Source organism: Gracilinanus agilis, chromosome 2, assembly GCF_016433145.1.
Source record: "Gracilinanus agilis isolate LMUSP501 chromosome 2, AgileGrace, whole genome shotgun sequence".
Taxonomy (NCBI): domain Eukaryota; kingdom Metazoa; phylum Chordata; class Mammalia; order Didelphimorphia; family Didelphidae; genus Gracilinanus; species Gracilinanus agilis.
The window spans coordinates 246659301-246674774 of record NC_058131.1 but is presented as its reverse complement, the minus strand read 5'-3'; the positions used below and the strand labels follow the sequence as shown (position 1 = coordinate 246674774).

Sequence of the window (15474 nt, the reverse complement as noted above, 5' to 3'; positions counted from 1 at the left end):
CTCTCTCTCTCTCTCTCTCTCTCTCTCTCTCTCTCTCTCTCTCTCTCTCTCTCTCTCTCACACACACACACACACACACACACACATACACCTTTTTAAAGATCCTTCTAAGACTTTCCACAAAGAAGAAAGAATAGAGAATTCATTTCTGTCATATAGCTGGGCCACTGAATGCTTATTTAGCCAGTGGATTTCATTCTGTTTTCGGTTTTGATAACTTTGTTGATTGACAGTGTGCATGTATGTATAGGGGAATATTGGTCCACGCTTGTAATTTCATCTTTGCAGGTAAATGCCAGAGTGAACATTCCCTCTAAAGGCAATTAGGTGGCAGAGCATATGGAGCACTGGGCTTGGAGTCAGGAATACCTGAGTTCAAGTTCAGCCTCAGATATTTATTACCTTTGAGACCCTGGGCAAGTCACTTAAACTTGTTTGCCTCAGTTTCCTTAATTATAAAATGGAGATAATAACAACACCTCTCTTTCAGACTTGCTATGAGGATCAAATGAATTAATATTTGTAAAATGCCAAACATAGTTCCTGGAACATAGTAGACGCTTAATAAATGTGTATTCCCTTCTATCCCCTTCCTTCCACTGATGCAGATAGGCAACTTATCTGTAATTTACAGTCTTAGAGAGTTTCTTGGGGGCACTGAGAGATTAAGTAATTTGGCCATGATGACACAAATAGGATGTATCAGAGATGAGATTTGTATCCATATCCTTCCTAGTTTCAAGATTGGCCCTCTCTTCACTATTCCACATTGCTTCTCAACAGTTTCCATTAAAGGGATCAGAGACAAGAAAATGAGAATACATTGTAGGATTTAGAGCAGAATGAACTCTCATTTCTCATCACTGCCAGTAACTTTTTTTGTTGTTGTTTAGTCAATTGGTTGTATCCAATTTTTTGTGATCCCATTTGGGGTTTTCTTTTCAAAGATACTGGAACATTTTGCCATTTCCTTCTCTGGCTCATTTTATTTACAGATGAGGGAACTAAGATAAATAGGTTTAAGTGACTTGTCCAGGATCACATGGCTAGGAAGTATCTGAGGTCAAATTTGAACTCAAGACCTCCTGACTCCAAGCTTGGCACTATCCACTGCAGTAACTAGCGGCTCCAGTTTGTGTTAAAGTGTATTTTCCCCAGGGCTATATAGCTTATCCCTGTGTGTTCTTACTCTTCCCTGGGTAAATTGGTTCCATGATGCCAGATAGACTCAAAAACAAATGTTTGTAGGGAAGGGTTCTACTGTGGCATTGAGAGACAATGGACAGTTGAGAAGGTTTGTTTTTTATATTTTACTTTATTTTTTATTTCCTTTTTTTAATTTAAATTTTTTGTTTTGAATATTTTCCCATATTATTGATAGTTGGACTAGAGTTATCGTTTAGCATCTATGTCCCCAATAATATCCCCATCAGCCCATGTGTTCAAGCAGTTTTTTTCCTCTGTTTTTCTACTCCCACAGTTCTTCTTCTGAATGTGGCTAGTTTCCTTCTTATAAGTTCCTCAGCATTGCTTTGAATCCTTGCATTGCTGCTAGTAGAGAAGTCCGTTATGTTCAATTGTACCACAGTGTATCAGTCTCTGTGTACAATGTTCTCCTGGAGCTACTCCTTTCACTCTGTATCAATTCCTGGAGGTCATTCCAGTTCACATGGAATTCCTCCAGTTCATTATTCCTTTGAACACAATAGTATTCCAACACCAGCAGATACCACAATTTGTTCAGCCATTCCCCAATCAAAAGACATTCCCTTATTTTCCAATTTTTTGCTACCACAAAGAATGCGGCTATAAATATTTTTGTACAAGTCTTTTTCCTTATTATCTCTTTGGGGTATAAACCAAGCAGTGTTATGGCTGGATCAAAAGGCAGATAGTCTTTTAAAGCCCTTTGGGCATAGTTCCAAATTGCCATCCAGAATAGCTGGATCAATTCACAACTCCACCAGCAATGCATTAATGTCAGTTGGGAAGGTTTGGATGATTACCCTGTCATTTGTTTTTAGAATCGGTATCTATTCTAAGATAGAAGCACAGTAAAGGCTTAGACAATTTGGAAAGTAACTTGCCCAAGGACACAAAGCTGGGAACTGTATGATGCCCCTTCCATCTTGCTACCTAGATGCCCACCATCATTTTGTTCTTTAAGCATTCATTCTTTTGTTCGACAAATATTTACCAAGTTCCTACTGTAAGCCAAACGTTGTACTAGCAACTGGGAGAGAAATAAAAATAATTAACTTTCTTTGAAATTAGATTGGTCTTATACAACAGTCAGTCATTGGTGCCATCCTGAAATTCTTTCCTAATTAGTAGGACATGCCATGCTTGGTTCTGTTGGGTTAGAATTCAGAATAACATTGTTGTCATGATCAAGCATTTGAGAACAAATTTAATGGAGAACCTTCTCACATATTCTTATAATGAGATTACACATGTGATTTCTTGGTATAGGGGAACTCTCCAGTGAGAAAACAACTTCTACCAGTTTGGATTGACACCTGCTCTGTAATTTACAGTCTGAGAATTGCCTAGGGACACTGAGAGGCTAAAAGCCTTAATCTAGGTCACACAGCCAGTATGTGTCAGGAATGTGACTTGAACTCATTTATTTTTGACTCTGTGGCTTGCTCTCTATTCACTCTACCACATTGCTTTTCATATTGCCTTAATAAACCTTGGAAAAAAGGAGAGAAGAGAAAGGAAGTGCTTCTAGATATTTTCTGTTCAGGCACTAGGAAACCTTCAAAGTTACTTTATGGCTCTTTAATTACTTATCTCAAGCATAAGCATTTGACACAAGCTAGGGAGAGGGCATCCTTACTACAGGCTCCAGTTATCACATACAAGAGTATTGTCTTCTGCAGCTCTGATGTTAATAGCTTTAGTTTCTGATGGGGCCCCAAAGCAGAATATAGTTAACATTTGTTTCATACTTCCTGTTCACCTAGGGATGGTTTGTTTTTTCCTGTACCTTGAGGGCTGGTCTATACTTACCCTCACAGACTCTGGAGGCTCAGTAGGATTCTTGAAATTGGGCAGAAAGGATTCTTTGTATTCACTATTGTAGTTTCAGCTTAATTCTAACTAAAGGAAAACCGTGTTACATTTTTCAGTGGATATTAGAGGTACAGGGAAGGAAAGTCTATTCTTTGCTAATGGATTATCTTTTTTTGTCCTTATATATTGTTCATGAATGAGGACAAAAAGCTGATTATCTTGAGTGAACACCATTGCCTTATAGACAGGAGACATGGGTTCAAGTCTCACCTCCACCATTACACAATCACTTCATTTTTCTGAGACTCAGGTAGCTTCTGTTTATAAGGCAGATAGTTTTCCCTGCTTCTTGGAGTTTGTTATTAAGGTCAAGTTGACAGAACATATGTCAGTACACATTGTAAGCTATCAAACATCACCAAAATGCATTATTCTATTTGTAGAGTTTTTGTTTATATGTACTTTACTCAGAATATAAAAGCCATTCGAGTTCCATTCCAATGTGTCTTATGTCCCCAAACAAACACCACCCTGATATTTAAGAAATATTTAAAGCATTGGTTTCACATTGTGATCTAAAGCAATTCATTTGATTTTTCTGTGTTTTATGACAGTGGAAAAAACCAAGACCAAATCATCATATCCTATTTGGAGTATAGATAGTAACTTCTACAGCTGGTGTTTTTGTTAATGATGGCATGAAAACACTACTTTTAGGGCAGTGATACTTTTTTAGATCTTAACTTTCTAATAATGTCTTCAAACCTGTCGATATTTATTTTTTTCTCCAGATGGGCAACAAATTTGGGAGATGGAAGCCACAGTGGATAAAGATAAGAGCCAGCCTGTAAGTGTGCAAATGACAATATTTTCTAGATGATGGGACTTTGCATCAAACTAACCAGTGAGGGCACAGAGTGTCTGGGTTTTAAATAGTGATATCTATTTTAATAGAATTTGATATTCTTAATTAGAAGCCCATATCTCCTTTCATTACCTTGTGATTAATGATAAAACATGCCTTATTGGTTCTAGAGATTATTAGTGAAAAACTGAATTACCTGTGAATAGATTTTATTTTATTTTATTTTTAAAATTTTATCCTTATTGTTATTTTTGCTTAGTTTCACCCAATCTGTTACAATTCCAATAACAAATTTACACATAAATTTTCTAAAGTTATATGATTTATTTTGTCTCCTTCCCCTCTTCCCTCCTGGAGTTGACAAGCATTTCCACTGGCTGTATTATGTGAATAGATTTTAGACAATAAAGTCTTTAACCTTCTTGCTGAAATCACCTCCAATCTATACTGTATGTTTCTTTCTTATATACAGTTGGTTTGTATATTGTGTCCCTCCATTAGATTGTGATTTCCTTGAAGGCAGGAATTGTTTTTGCCTTTTTTTGTATCATCAGGGCTAAGGAAAGTTCCTGGCACAGAGTAAGCTGTTAATAAATGTTTGTTGATTTGCTGACTATTTGTAATGTATCCATCCCTTAGGCTACCTGTCAGAAAGAGACCCCTGCAACATGAAATGACAGGGGATTTCCCTGTAATTGATTGCAGGATTGAGGTGGGAAATCTAGCTTGCGCTTCATCTTAATTAATAGCAACTTCATCCTTTCAGAGTATGCTTTTTGTTGAAATACCCGAGTATCGAAACAAGCATATCCGCACACCCATGAAGGTGAACTTCTATGTCATCAATGGGAAAAGAAAAAGAAGCCAACCTCAACATTTTACTTACCATCCAGGTAATTCTTCCATTTGGGAGCAGTCATTAAGAGAAGGAAACTGATATCAATATCTAGATTTGTGCATCCCTCTTTTTGAAAGAGAGTTCATACAATTGCTGACTTAGTAAAGAACTGATGGCTAAAAATCATGTATTTGTGTGGAACAAGTATGTGTGCTTAGACAAACTAGAACTTCATGAGGTATGCAATCTAGAAATAGGTTATGATTGTATAAGATCAAAATATGCTATTTCTGTCCAGTGTATTACTATGGTACTGACTTGGGTAAAGTTTATTTCCTTTTATTTAAAAATGATTTAAAATGTATGTGTTCTAGTAGTTTTAACAAATAAAAACAAAAGAAAATGAACAAAATGAAGACTTAGGTCTCAAATAAGACTTAAACTAGAAACTGTTTACATGTCAATAAGGAAAAAATGTTAAGTCCAAGATAACAGAAAAAACTAATTTTCCCTGAGTCCCCTTTCAGTCTCATGTCTGTCTGTGTATATACAGTTTTGTTGTTCTTATTGTTTTTTATATTGACTTATCCAATATATATCTTCTTCTGCCAGTTCTACTAGTGACCAAAATATATATTAGAAGGCATAGAGTAATTTTTTTTTAACTTGGGAAAGTAGGTCACAATCTTCCCAAGAGGTTATCCAGACTTTGCCACATTCCCAGGATGGGAAACATATAATGACAGAATATCATCAAAATGTGTAATTTCCTGTCCTAGGCCAAACACAGGAGCTTATAGGCTCCTGAAAGTAAGAAAGAAAGTCTTGGAGCTGTCTCTGGCTTCTCTCCCCTCCAATTTGGTTTTCTTTAAGTGATGGTTGTGGGTTTGCACTGGCTCTCTTACTGCCTAATGTAGCCGATCCAGCTCTTATTAAAATGTGTCTGCTCCAGAACATTGGAGGCATTAGAGCTGATGTAATAAACTGTAAATGTTGGTGGTTAAATCACTGAAACTTAACTACAACATAGAGTTGTGTGAAAGCCTCATTTTGAATCCTGTCCTCCACAAGCAGAAAGGACGGTTTTTCAATTACATTTTATAGCACTTTCATTACATAAAATTTGTGGTGAAAATGTCCTCCAACATAGTCGTTGGCCTTGGAATGTCTGATCATGACCAGGGCCAAAGCCCAGTATAACAGTGGGCAAAGGAATGGAATTGTCAGTTTTGAACATTTTTTTTAAGGCAGCTTATTATTATTATTTTTTAAATGGATTCAGTTCTTCAAAGTTTGTTTTAGTTTTTGGCTTACCTGAGTCTTCAGCATGTACTTGATTTTTAACATCTGTTTCTTAAAGAGACTGTTTGCACTCCACTCATTGATTTATTTAACCTGGTGAAAGGTACGAAATGGAAGAGGAGTGCATTATTCTAGATCTCTTGTTAGGGCAAGGAAAATCTTCCATTGTCTTTCAGCTGCTCATTAAGAATAATGTACTGTACATGCTTTATTCTAGTTCCATCCATCAAAACAGAGCCCATTGATGAATATGATCCTGCCTTAATCTGCAATACAGTGCACAGTCCTTTGGGAACAGTAACACAGCCTTACTATTCACAGCACACAATGGCCACTGAGACCCCTTCTTGTCTTGTGGCCACTATGGCATCGTGCCAACAATTCCGCTCAGGTTTATCTTCTCCCGACTCTCGGTACCAACCACAGAATTCAACAGCTGTAATATACCAGAGGAGCAAGAGCTTGAGTCCCAGTCTCTTGGGCTACCAGCAGCCTACTTTGATGGCCTCACCCATCTCCATTTCAGATGCTCACCGGTCAGTGCTAATGCATGCTGGCTCTCCAGGGCAGAATTCAGCTCTGCTCCACCACTCCCCAACCAATCAGCAGTCTTCTCCAGTGATTCACTATTCTCCGACTAATCAGCAGGTGAGATGTGGAACCCACCAAGAATTCCAACACATCATGTGCTGTGAAAATTTTACATCCAGCTCTGCAGCCCGACCCAATCCAAGCCAAGTCAGCCAAGCACAGAGGATAAGTCCAAGCTCCTATCCTACAGTAATTCAACAACAGAATGCTTCAAGTCAACGAGCCGCTAAAAATGGACCACCAGTTAATGACCAAAAGGAAGTATTACCAGCAGGAGTGACTATTAAGCAGGAACAGAACCTGGACCAGGCCTATTTGGATGATGGTAAGATGCTTGTTTTTATCGTTGCCTGCACAGAAACTTCGATATTCCCCTAGAAAAAAGAGCAAGAAAGAGTATCCATTTGGATAAGTCCCCATCCTCCTCTGGGCTATAAGTTGGATGATCTCTGAGTCCTCTTCCTGCCCTACAATTTATTGATTCTATGTGCATATACATTTGTAAAAATCACTTTATCAGTAATGTATTTGCTGGGCAGCCACTGGACTTGTAAGCTCAAAAAAAAACAAAACAAAAAACAAAAACAACCCCTTAACTCTTAATAGTGACATTTCTCCTTCCATCCACCCACCCCAGTGATTTGGAACAGGGTTGGTTTAAATCTTTAGCATTTTCTCTCCATTTGCCAAGGTGAGGTTGAAAGTGAAGAGAGAAGGCTTTCCAGCTCCCTACTATTCTTGTAAGAGAAAAAAACATTTTATAACACTCTCTTAGATAGCTTGGGGGCAGAAAAATAAGAAAAAAAGCTCATTGAACATTTTATATAGATCAGGACATTGAGTTGTGTGTGTGTGTGTGTGTGTGTGTGTGTGTGTGTGTGTGTGTGTGTAGGGGGAGGGGAGGGAGGGTTGTGCTGCAGGCCAAACTTTGCAGATGTCCTGGCTGAACAGTAGTACATTGATGAGTTAGAAACAATGGATTTCCTTTGTTGGGAATCCAATAGATGTGGTTGTTGGGCCCAATGAAAGGCTGTAGGGGAGCTTGATTTGAATCCTCCCCTCTTATTTGTAGGTGGCTTGGCTCATTAGCAAAGTAGCCAATGGGTTATTTTTGTAAAGAAACAGCTATGTCACTCTTTGCCCTATGACTATGACCAGGGGACATGGATAGAAATTGGAAATGATCCAAAGTTTGTTTCTACTTAATGAAGGACAAGGGGGCCCAGAAATGAAAAGAGAAGGGGAGGGGGAACAGGACATGGCATAATTTATTACTTACTGGAAAATATATTTTGGGAAAGGAAATCTCTGCCATTATCAGCCATTAATTATTCTTACTATTTAATTATATGGAACACACCTGAGAACCAGAAAGGTAGCAAAAAACTCTTCAGAAGGCAGATGGAGGATATAATGCTCGTGCCCCCAAATCATGTACTTTATTTGTAGAAAAGCATTTCAGACTCTCATTCACAGCTTATTTACTTGGATCTTTTCATTCTTATAAGTTCTTTATAGTTCTTATAAGTTTGATTATCAGCTAACAGCATATTAGGTGGGGAGAAAGATACCTTCTATAAGCTGGTACACTATAATCACAAGAAGTGACAGCTAATAGCAAGGCAGAGACAGAACACTTATACAAAATAGACATGATAACTAAAAAAAATTTTTGTAGTCTGGGATTATTTAATGCAAGATCAATCGATTCTATAACCCTTAATTGCCCCTGAGGGCATCACTGTTGTAAAGAATGGTGTAGCATTCAGAAGCCATAATGATCATGAATCATAGAGGAAAGTATATATATATATATATGTATATACATATATATATATTACTTTCTGAAGTTTCAATTTTCCAGAAAATTCAATTATGAAGCATACTTCATTTCCCTTAGAACTTGATAAATGATGTTTATCATTGAAGTAATAATAAATATTTCTCTTCAAATGTCTAGGGATTTTTGTGTCCTGAATGACATAATTTATAAATCTACCTAGTAGGCAGGAGATATGAGAGTTCTCTTCAAGTGTTTCAGAGACTGTCATAGGGAAGAAAGAGTATACTTTGTTGGCTTAGTCCTAAAGGATAGAATCAAAAACAGTGGACAGAAGATGTAAAGAGGCAAATTTTGGCTTAATTTCAGGAAAACTTACCTAATTTTGAGCTGTCTAAAAGTTGAAACAACTTCCTCAGGAAGGCAGTGAGTTCTCTGTCACTAGAGAGGTTTTAAAGTTACATTTGATGAATAGTTATTGAAGATGTATAGAGAAGGTTCTTGCTCAAAGAAGGGTTGGATTATATTATTTATGAACTCCCTTCCATTGTTTTTGTTTTGTGAAATAAATTAATAACTGGCAGGATATTCCCCACCCCCCACCCCCAGAGCTACTACCTCAAGGATTGAACTTGACTTTAGAGTAAGAGATGAATTGGCTAATTCCACCTTTTCATCTCATTTTAAAACAGTTACCTTGGCAGTGCCCAGTCCCTTTTCCCAAATGATTCATTTTTATCACAGCAGCTAAATATGTAAGTCACTTGAATGATGGAGTTGAATAATATGATCTCTAAGGTCCATTCCATCTCATTTCCAGATGCTATCAACCTACTCAGCAAGTATCGAGGCCTTCTTAGAGTTAAATAACTAAAGGCATCTTTCAGGGTTTGGGATTGAGGGGTGGGGGTGGAGAAGACTTGATTAACTGTACAGATCATGAATTTTTCTTAATTTAAAAAAAGTGCTAAATAGGTGTAAGTGCTAACATTTGTGGAAATACTTATTGGATCCAGGAGCGGGGAAGGGAAGGAAAGAAAATAAAATATGTAAACATGGAAAAATATTTAAAAAATTTTAAGTGCTTGGTTAGAAAGCAATAGTATAAAAAGTCAAATGTTGTTAACTTAAAGGAAAACATGATAGAGTAGGAATAACACTGGATTTGGAACTAGAGGAACCAGGTTTGAATTCCCATGCTACTGTTTCTTTGGTGACTTTGGGAAAATTATTTTATCTCCTTGGCTCTCAGTTTGCTTCTCTATAAAATGAAAGAATTAGATGAGATAATCTCTAACGTTCCTTCTAGTTCTAAATCTAAATCCTTTGAGATCCCTAAAGCAAGTTGCCAACAGTCTTCCTTGAGTTTTGGCTTTGCCTAGAATAGTACAGACTTGAGCCAGATGGATAAAGGATTGGAAAGCAACTTCTAGCCAATGACTCCAGTAAAAACCAACTATTCTGCTGCTGGTTGTGGGTTGAAGATAGCATGGAAGGCCAGTCCTCTTGGAGAGGGACAAGTGTGGGCATGTTATTCCAAATCCTGGGCCAAAAAATGCACCCACAGCTTTTGCACCTGTGAAGATGTGGGTGAAAATTTGGCTCTAAGTCTGTGGGATATTAAGATAATCGTAACAGATGCATTCCATCCTACACATCCATGGAAAATGTTCACAATCTGCATGGCTGGCATTGCCTAATGTGGGTTCAATTTCTTTTTTGACATTCATTTTTATTTCATTTTTGTGCATGAGAGTTGAAATCATGATTGGGATTTTTCTAATTCCTTTCTGGGAGAAGTGAGAGAAAACTTCAGATCTTTAGGATTATTTCTGTAATTTTTTTTAAATTCAGAAATGGGTTGCTTTCATTTGACATAATTCAGTAGAGATTTTGCCTTTGGGAAAGCCCATTCACACACTCTCTTCCTTTTGCATAATCCTCATGTTTATACAGCAGTGGTAAAAATTCAGTGTTTATATACTTTTCATTTATATTACTTAGTATTTTTATAGCCAGGTTCATACTAAGTATTTTTTAAAAATTCAGCTTGTTCCCCATGTGTGTCTGGGGAAAATAATTCCCATGTGAAAACAAAAGTTTTTGGTGAAGAAGATTCACCTGCTCTTTTGTAAAAATCTGAATCATGATAGCTCACTTTCATATAGCACTTGAAGTTTTATAAAGCTCTTAGCATATGCTACTATCTCATTGGATTCTTATTATGACTATGTGAGGAAGTAAGTGCAAAGAATGCAATCCTCCTTCTATAGAGGAGGAAACTGGGGAGGAAGAGAAATGTGAACTGACCTGCTGGCCCAGGAATATTCAGCAAGTGTTCTGTGAACTTGGAGTTGAATGATCCTTTGGAAATCCTTTTCTCTCTTCCCTCCATTCACTCCCTCCCTTCCTCCCTTCCTCTCTTCTTCTTTATCTGCTTCCTTTTCCTTCCAGTTAAAATTTGGGCTCTGCCACTTACTGGCTTTGTAATTCTTGAGCAAGACATTTGACCTCATTGTGTCTCAATTTTCTTATCTCTAAAATCACCACAACCTGCCTCACAGGATTACTATAATTTTAAAATGGCAATGAACAATGAAATATGATTTATCATCATTATAATTAATCATCTTCAAAATAAGGATAGGCCTAGATAATCTCCAAGGATCCTACAAGCTTCAAAGTTCTACAATGTGTGCTAATGAGCATTTTCAGTGTTTCTTGTCCTCTTTGCATCTTTCTCTTTATTTTACTGAACTTACTTCTTCCTTTATACATTCACTGCAAGGTCACCTTTTTCCTTGTCTTGGTGTCTTGTCCCACTACAATAGCTTCTTCAACACTATCCTCTCAGTCTTCATGTTTTCTGGATTCTTCCAATTGCTAGGATTTCATATGGATCACCTGAGTTGGTACAAATAGAAATTCTGACATAACAAAAATTCCAATTCTCTTATAAGCACAGTTTTAATTTTGCATAGGACAAAAAATAATCCTTTTGCTAAGTAAATGAGCCTTCCTAAGAACAGGAGTTACATGGTTTTTTATGCTTGTGTCCACCTGTTTTCTTTCTCCTCTTATCTTATATCCTTTTTCTTCCAACAACTTTGACTCCACCTGGGTCATGTGAGGAATTCCCAGAAGTAGTTATCAAGCTAGGGTGGATTGTAGTGTTATTGAAGAGAATCAGTTTCTTCATCTGTGCCACAAATACCTGTTTTCCTCTCTTCACTACTTGAATATAGTCCCCTAGCTGATATCCCAATTAGGCAGCATGGTGTGGGGAAAAACTTTAAGATATGGACTCAGATGACCTGAGTTTGAATACCTGCTCTGTCACTGACTACTATGTGATCTTGGGCAGTGAACCTCCTGGGACCTCAGTTTCCATATAACATGGGGAGGTAGGTGGGACTAGATGATTTCTAAGTTTTTTTGCATTTCTAAAATTCACTTTTATCCCATGATCTTCAAAGGTCTATGATTTGCTCATTTATTTCTAATCTTGATTTTCACCAATATGGATAATAGGATTTAGAATTGATTGGAACCTTACTTACATAGTTCTAGTTCTTAGTTGAACATCTAGTTCAACCCTATTATTTTTCAGATGATTAGATCATAGAATTTAGAGCTGGAAAGGATCTTGGAAATCATCTAATTCACCTCCCCCCTCCAATTTATAGATGAAAAAAATGAGTAAATAGAACTGGGTTAGGAATTCAGGTCCTCTGACTTTCAGTCCAGTACTTCTACATGATGCTGCCTCATGGAGTGGCTGAAGCAATCTCTTTTCTATGCATTGCTTTCAAATCAGAATTTCTCTATTGATAATGAAGACACAAACCACTGTAAGATCTTTAGCCTGTGTTCCCTGATTAACTGCTAGTATAGTGATCTCTTTGGAGACCTTCCTGAAAATAGAGATATTCTCTTGAAAAAGCTAATAATTTTTAAAACAAAACTATTTTTGGTTCCAATTGTTCATTCTGTTAGTTACCAAGTAAGCAGCATCAATTCTGACCTGAGCCTTTGACTCCTGCCTACACCCTCCAAAGTGGGAAAATTGAGCCCTCAGATGATCTGGGTTGCAATCCTGCCTTACCATTTAAAAATAGTATTACTTCAGGCAGATCTCTTGATTTCTTTGTGTCTTAGTTTTCTCATTTGTGAAATTAGATGACCACCTCAAAATTACTTCCAGTTTCAGTTCTACAACTCTGTGAACATTTGTTGTTGTTGTTTAGTCATTTTTCAGACACATCTGGCTCTTGGTGATCCCATTTGGGGTTTTCTTGGCAGAAATACTGGAGTGGTTTGCTATTTCCTTTTCTAGCTCATTTTCCAGATTAGCAAACAGAGGCAAACAGGGTGAAGTGACTTTCTCAGGGTCACATAGTGTCTGAGACCAGATTTGAACTTAAGAAGAGGAATCTTTCTGGCTCCAGGTCTGGTGTTCTCTTTACTGTGCTATCTAGCTGCCCTATGATCCCCTAATCTGGTGCAATGGAGCCCATTTCATTTTGTAAAACCAGGAAGTAAAGATCTGGAGAGGGGGAATATGGGTAGCCCAGAGGATTGAGAGCCAGGCCTAGAGACAAGGAGGTCCTAGGTTCAAATCTGATCTCAGATACTTCCTAGCTGTGTGATCTTGGGCAAGTCACTTAACCCCTATTGCCTGACCTTACTGCTCTTCTGCCTTGGAACCAATACACAGTATTGATTCTAAGGTGGAAGGTAAGGGTTTTAGGGGAAAAAAAGATCTGGAGAGTGAGGTACTATGGGTCTCTGAACAGAGATCCTTGGTGTGCTCCATGCAAATGAATTAGTTAACAGTTAACAGGTCAGATTTTCCTTAAAATATATCAGAAATCAGCAAAGAAGGCTATCGTCAAAAGGATTCTGCTGACCCCCAGAATGGTCTGATTTTTCTCTCCCCGGCCTCATCATTATTATTTGAAGTAGTTGTTCAGATACTATCATAGGATGAACGGGAGAATATTGTTCATGGGAATTGTTTTTGGGTAATCTTTCTTTTTTTTAAAAAAGGTCTTTTTATGAATTTAAACAATAAGAAATAGGAGAATTTCAGTATACAAAGGAAAAGAGAAATGATTACTGTGTATGAAACTCTGAAAGAACTTTTAAAGACCTGCCCCTGACTTTGCATTTGTAACATATCAATAAAATCCTGATTTACCCCAAAACTAATGCTGCCCCTCCCAAATGACCTCCTATTTATATAAATTCTCTTTATATTTATTCCACATATACTTACTTATACATATATATTTATCTACATGTATTCTTCTTGTGGTTCCTCTCCTCCTCCCCTTTCAGTTAGAATATAAGCTCCTTGAGAGTAGGAATTGTGCCATTCACTGAATTTTTGTCCTCAGTGCCTACCATGGCTCCTTGGTACTTCTTTAGTGTTTTGTGAGAGCTGGTTGGTTCGTTGCCAACAATTAACATTATCTAGTGCTTTAAAATATCTAAAAATGTTACAAATAAATGATCCCATTGGAGTTTCACAATAACCCCATAAGGAAGGCGCACAGAAGTTGTTTTGTATTTTGTTTGTGAAGGGAGGTCATTTGAACTAGTGATTTCATGGGTATATAGGAAATTCCTCATACTAATAAAGAGGGGCAACAGTCTTGTAATTTTAAGGAGTCTTAGAGAGCTGCCTGGGATCACACAAGTCTATGCTACTTCTCTGCATGAAGTACTTGTTGGAGAAGGCCCTGCTGCATTATTGTGTAGGTAGGAAATGGGACAAAAGTGTGTTACAGCTTTGCTTCTTTGAGATCCCTAAAGGTGAGGGAAGTTGATGTCTTCTTGTTAGATCTACTAAAATATTTTCTGCCAAATTCCCTGGATACTGGCTTGCCTTTTTTTTTTTTAAATAATAATTTGGCTATAGGCTACTGAAAAGATGAAGGTTGGGCTAGGTGATCTCTAAACTTTCTCTGAGTTCTTAGAGTCTAGTTTCTGAGGACTTTTCCAGCCCTGACCTTCTATCACTTTTGATTTGACGATGGTTATATATGAGGCACAAGACTCAAAAAGGTGGAAGTTCCTACCTCCATAGACCTGATAAAGTAGTTCTTTTATAAAATTTGATGAGAATGTGTATTTTCAAATGGAGCAGCTGTGGTACAGAGGGAAAACACTAGCCTAGGAATTAGGAGAATTAGAGCAGTTCCAGGTTGGTCTAGTTACGTGACCATAGGCAAATCCCTGAGCCTCAGTTTCCTGAAATGTAAAATGAGGAGTTGAAGGTACCTTCCAGCTCTGCCACTGTTTTATGAAAGCAGGCTGATAAGTGGACTATGCCAAGAACATTCGGAACTGGTTTCATAGGCTGACTGATTAATTGGTCATCAGTAATATTCCTATATTCCAGCTAAAAAAAAAGAGGAAATAAATCCCTTATCATTAGAGACAAACTAGTCTCTTCATCTTCTAATATAAACTGATCACTTCCTAATATTTGACTAATGATAACATGCAAGGAACCATGTTAAATCCGATATAAGAGTGAGGTAGAGGTAGTAGAGAAACATAGAAGGAGTCCGGATTGGGCCCCAAAAGGTCTGAGTCTTAGCTTATATTAGTTGTGTGGCTTTGGTTTAGTCACTGTTGTTGGGTCCTTTCAATTGTATTCAACTCTTAGTGACTTCATTTGGAGGGTTCTTAGCAAAAATCCTGGAGTGCTGTGCTGTTTCCTTTTCTAGCTCTTTTTACAGATGAGGAACTAAGGCAACATGATTAAATGACTTACCCAGGGTCACACAGCTAGTAAGTGTCTGAAGTTGATTTGAACTCACATCTTCTGGAACTCTTCATGATAGCACTTTATCCACTGTACCATTTAGCTACTAGTTACTGTGAAAGGATATAAATAAAAACACTCCCTAAATTATGAAGCATTATACAAAGATAGAAAAATAGTTGCAGTGTATTTATAATTGAGACATTACCATTTGAGTACTTTATTATAGGGAGAGCACATCCCTATAATATTATTAAGGAAACAACACTCATACCAATCTCTACCCATTTCCACAGTCATAGCAG

The 15474-nt window shown here is 37.4% G+C and overlaps 1 protein-coding gene across 1 annotated transcript in view; it reads left to right on the top strand.

Moving 5' to 3' along the window:
• The window catches only part of NFATC2 (nuclear factor of activated T cells 2), a 160782-nt gene that overhangs the window by 98753 nt on the left and 46555 nt on the right, over positions 1–15474 (top strand). Inside the window, exons 6-8 of the mRNA XM_044663831.1 lie at positions 3810–3865; positions 4650–4776; positions 6241–6939. Of these exons, the coding sequence (XP_044519766.1) occupies positions 3810–3865; positions 4650–4776; positions 6241–6939 (882 nt within the window). The remainder of the gene's footprint in view (positions 1–3809; positions 3866–4649; positions 4777–6240; positions 6940–15474) is intronic.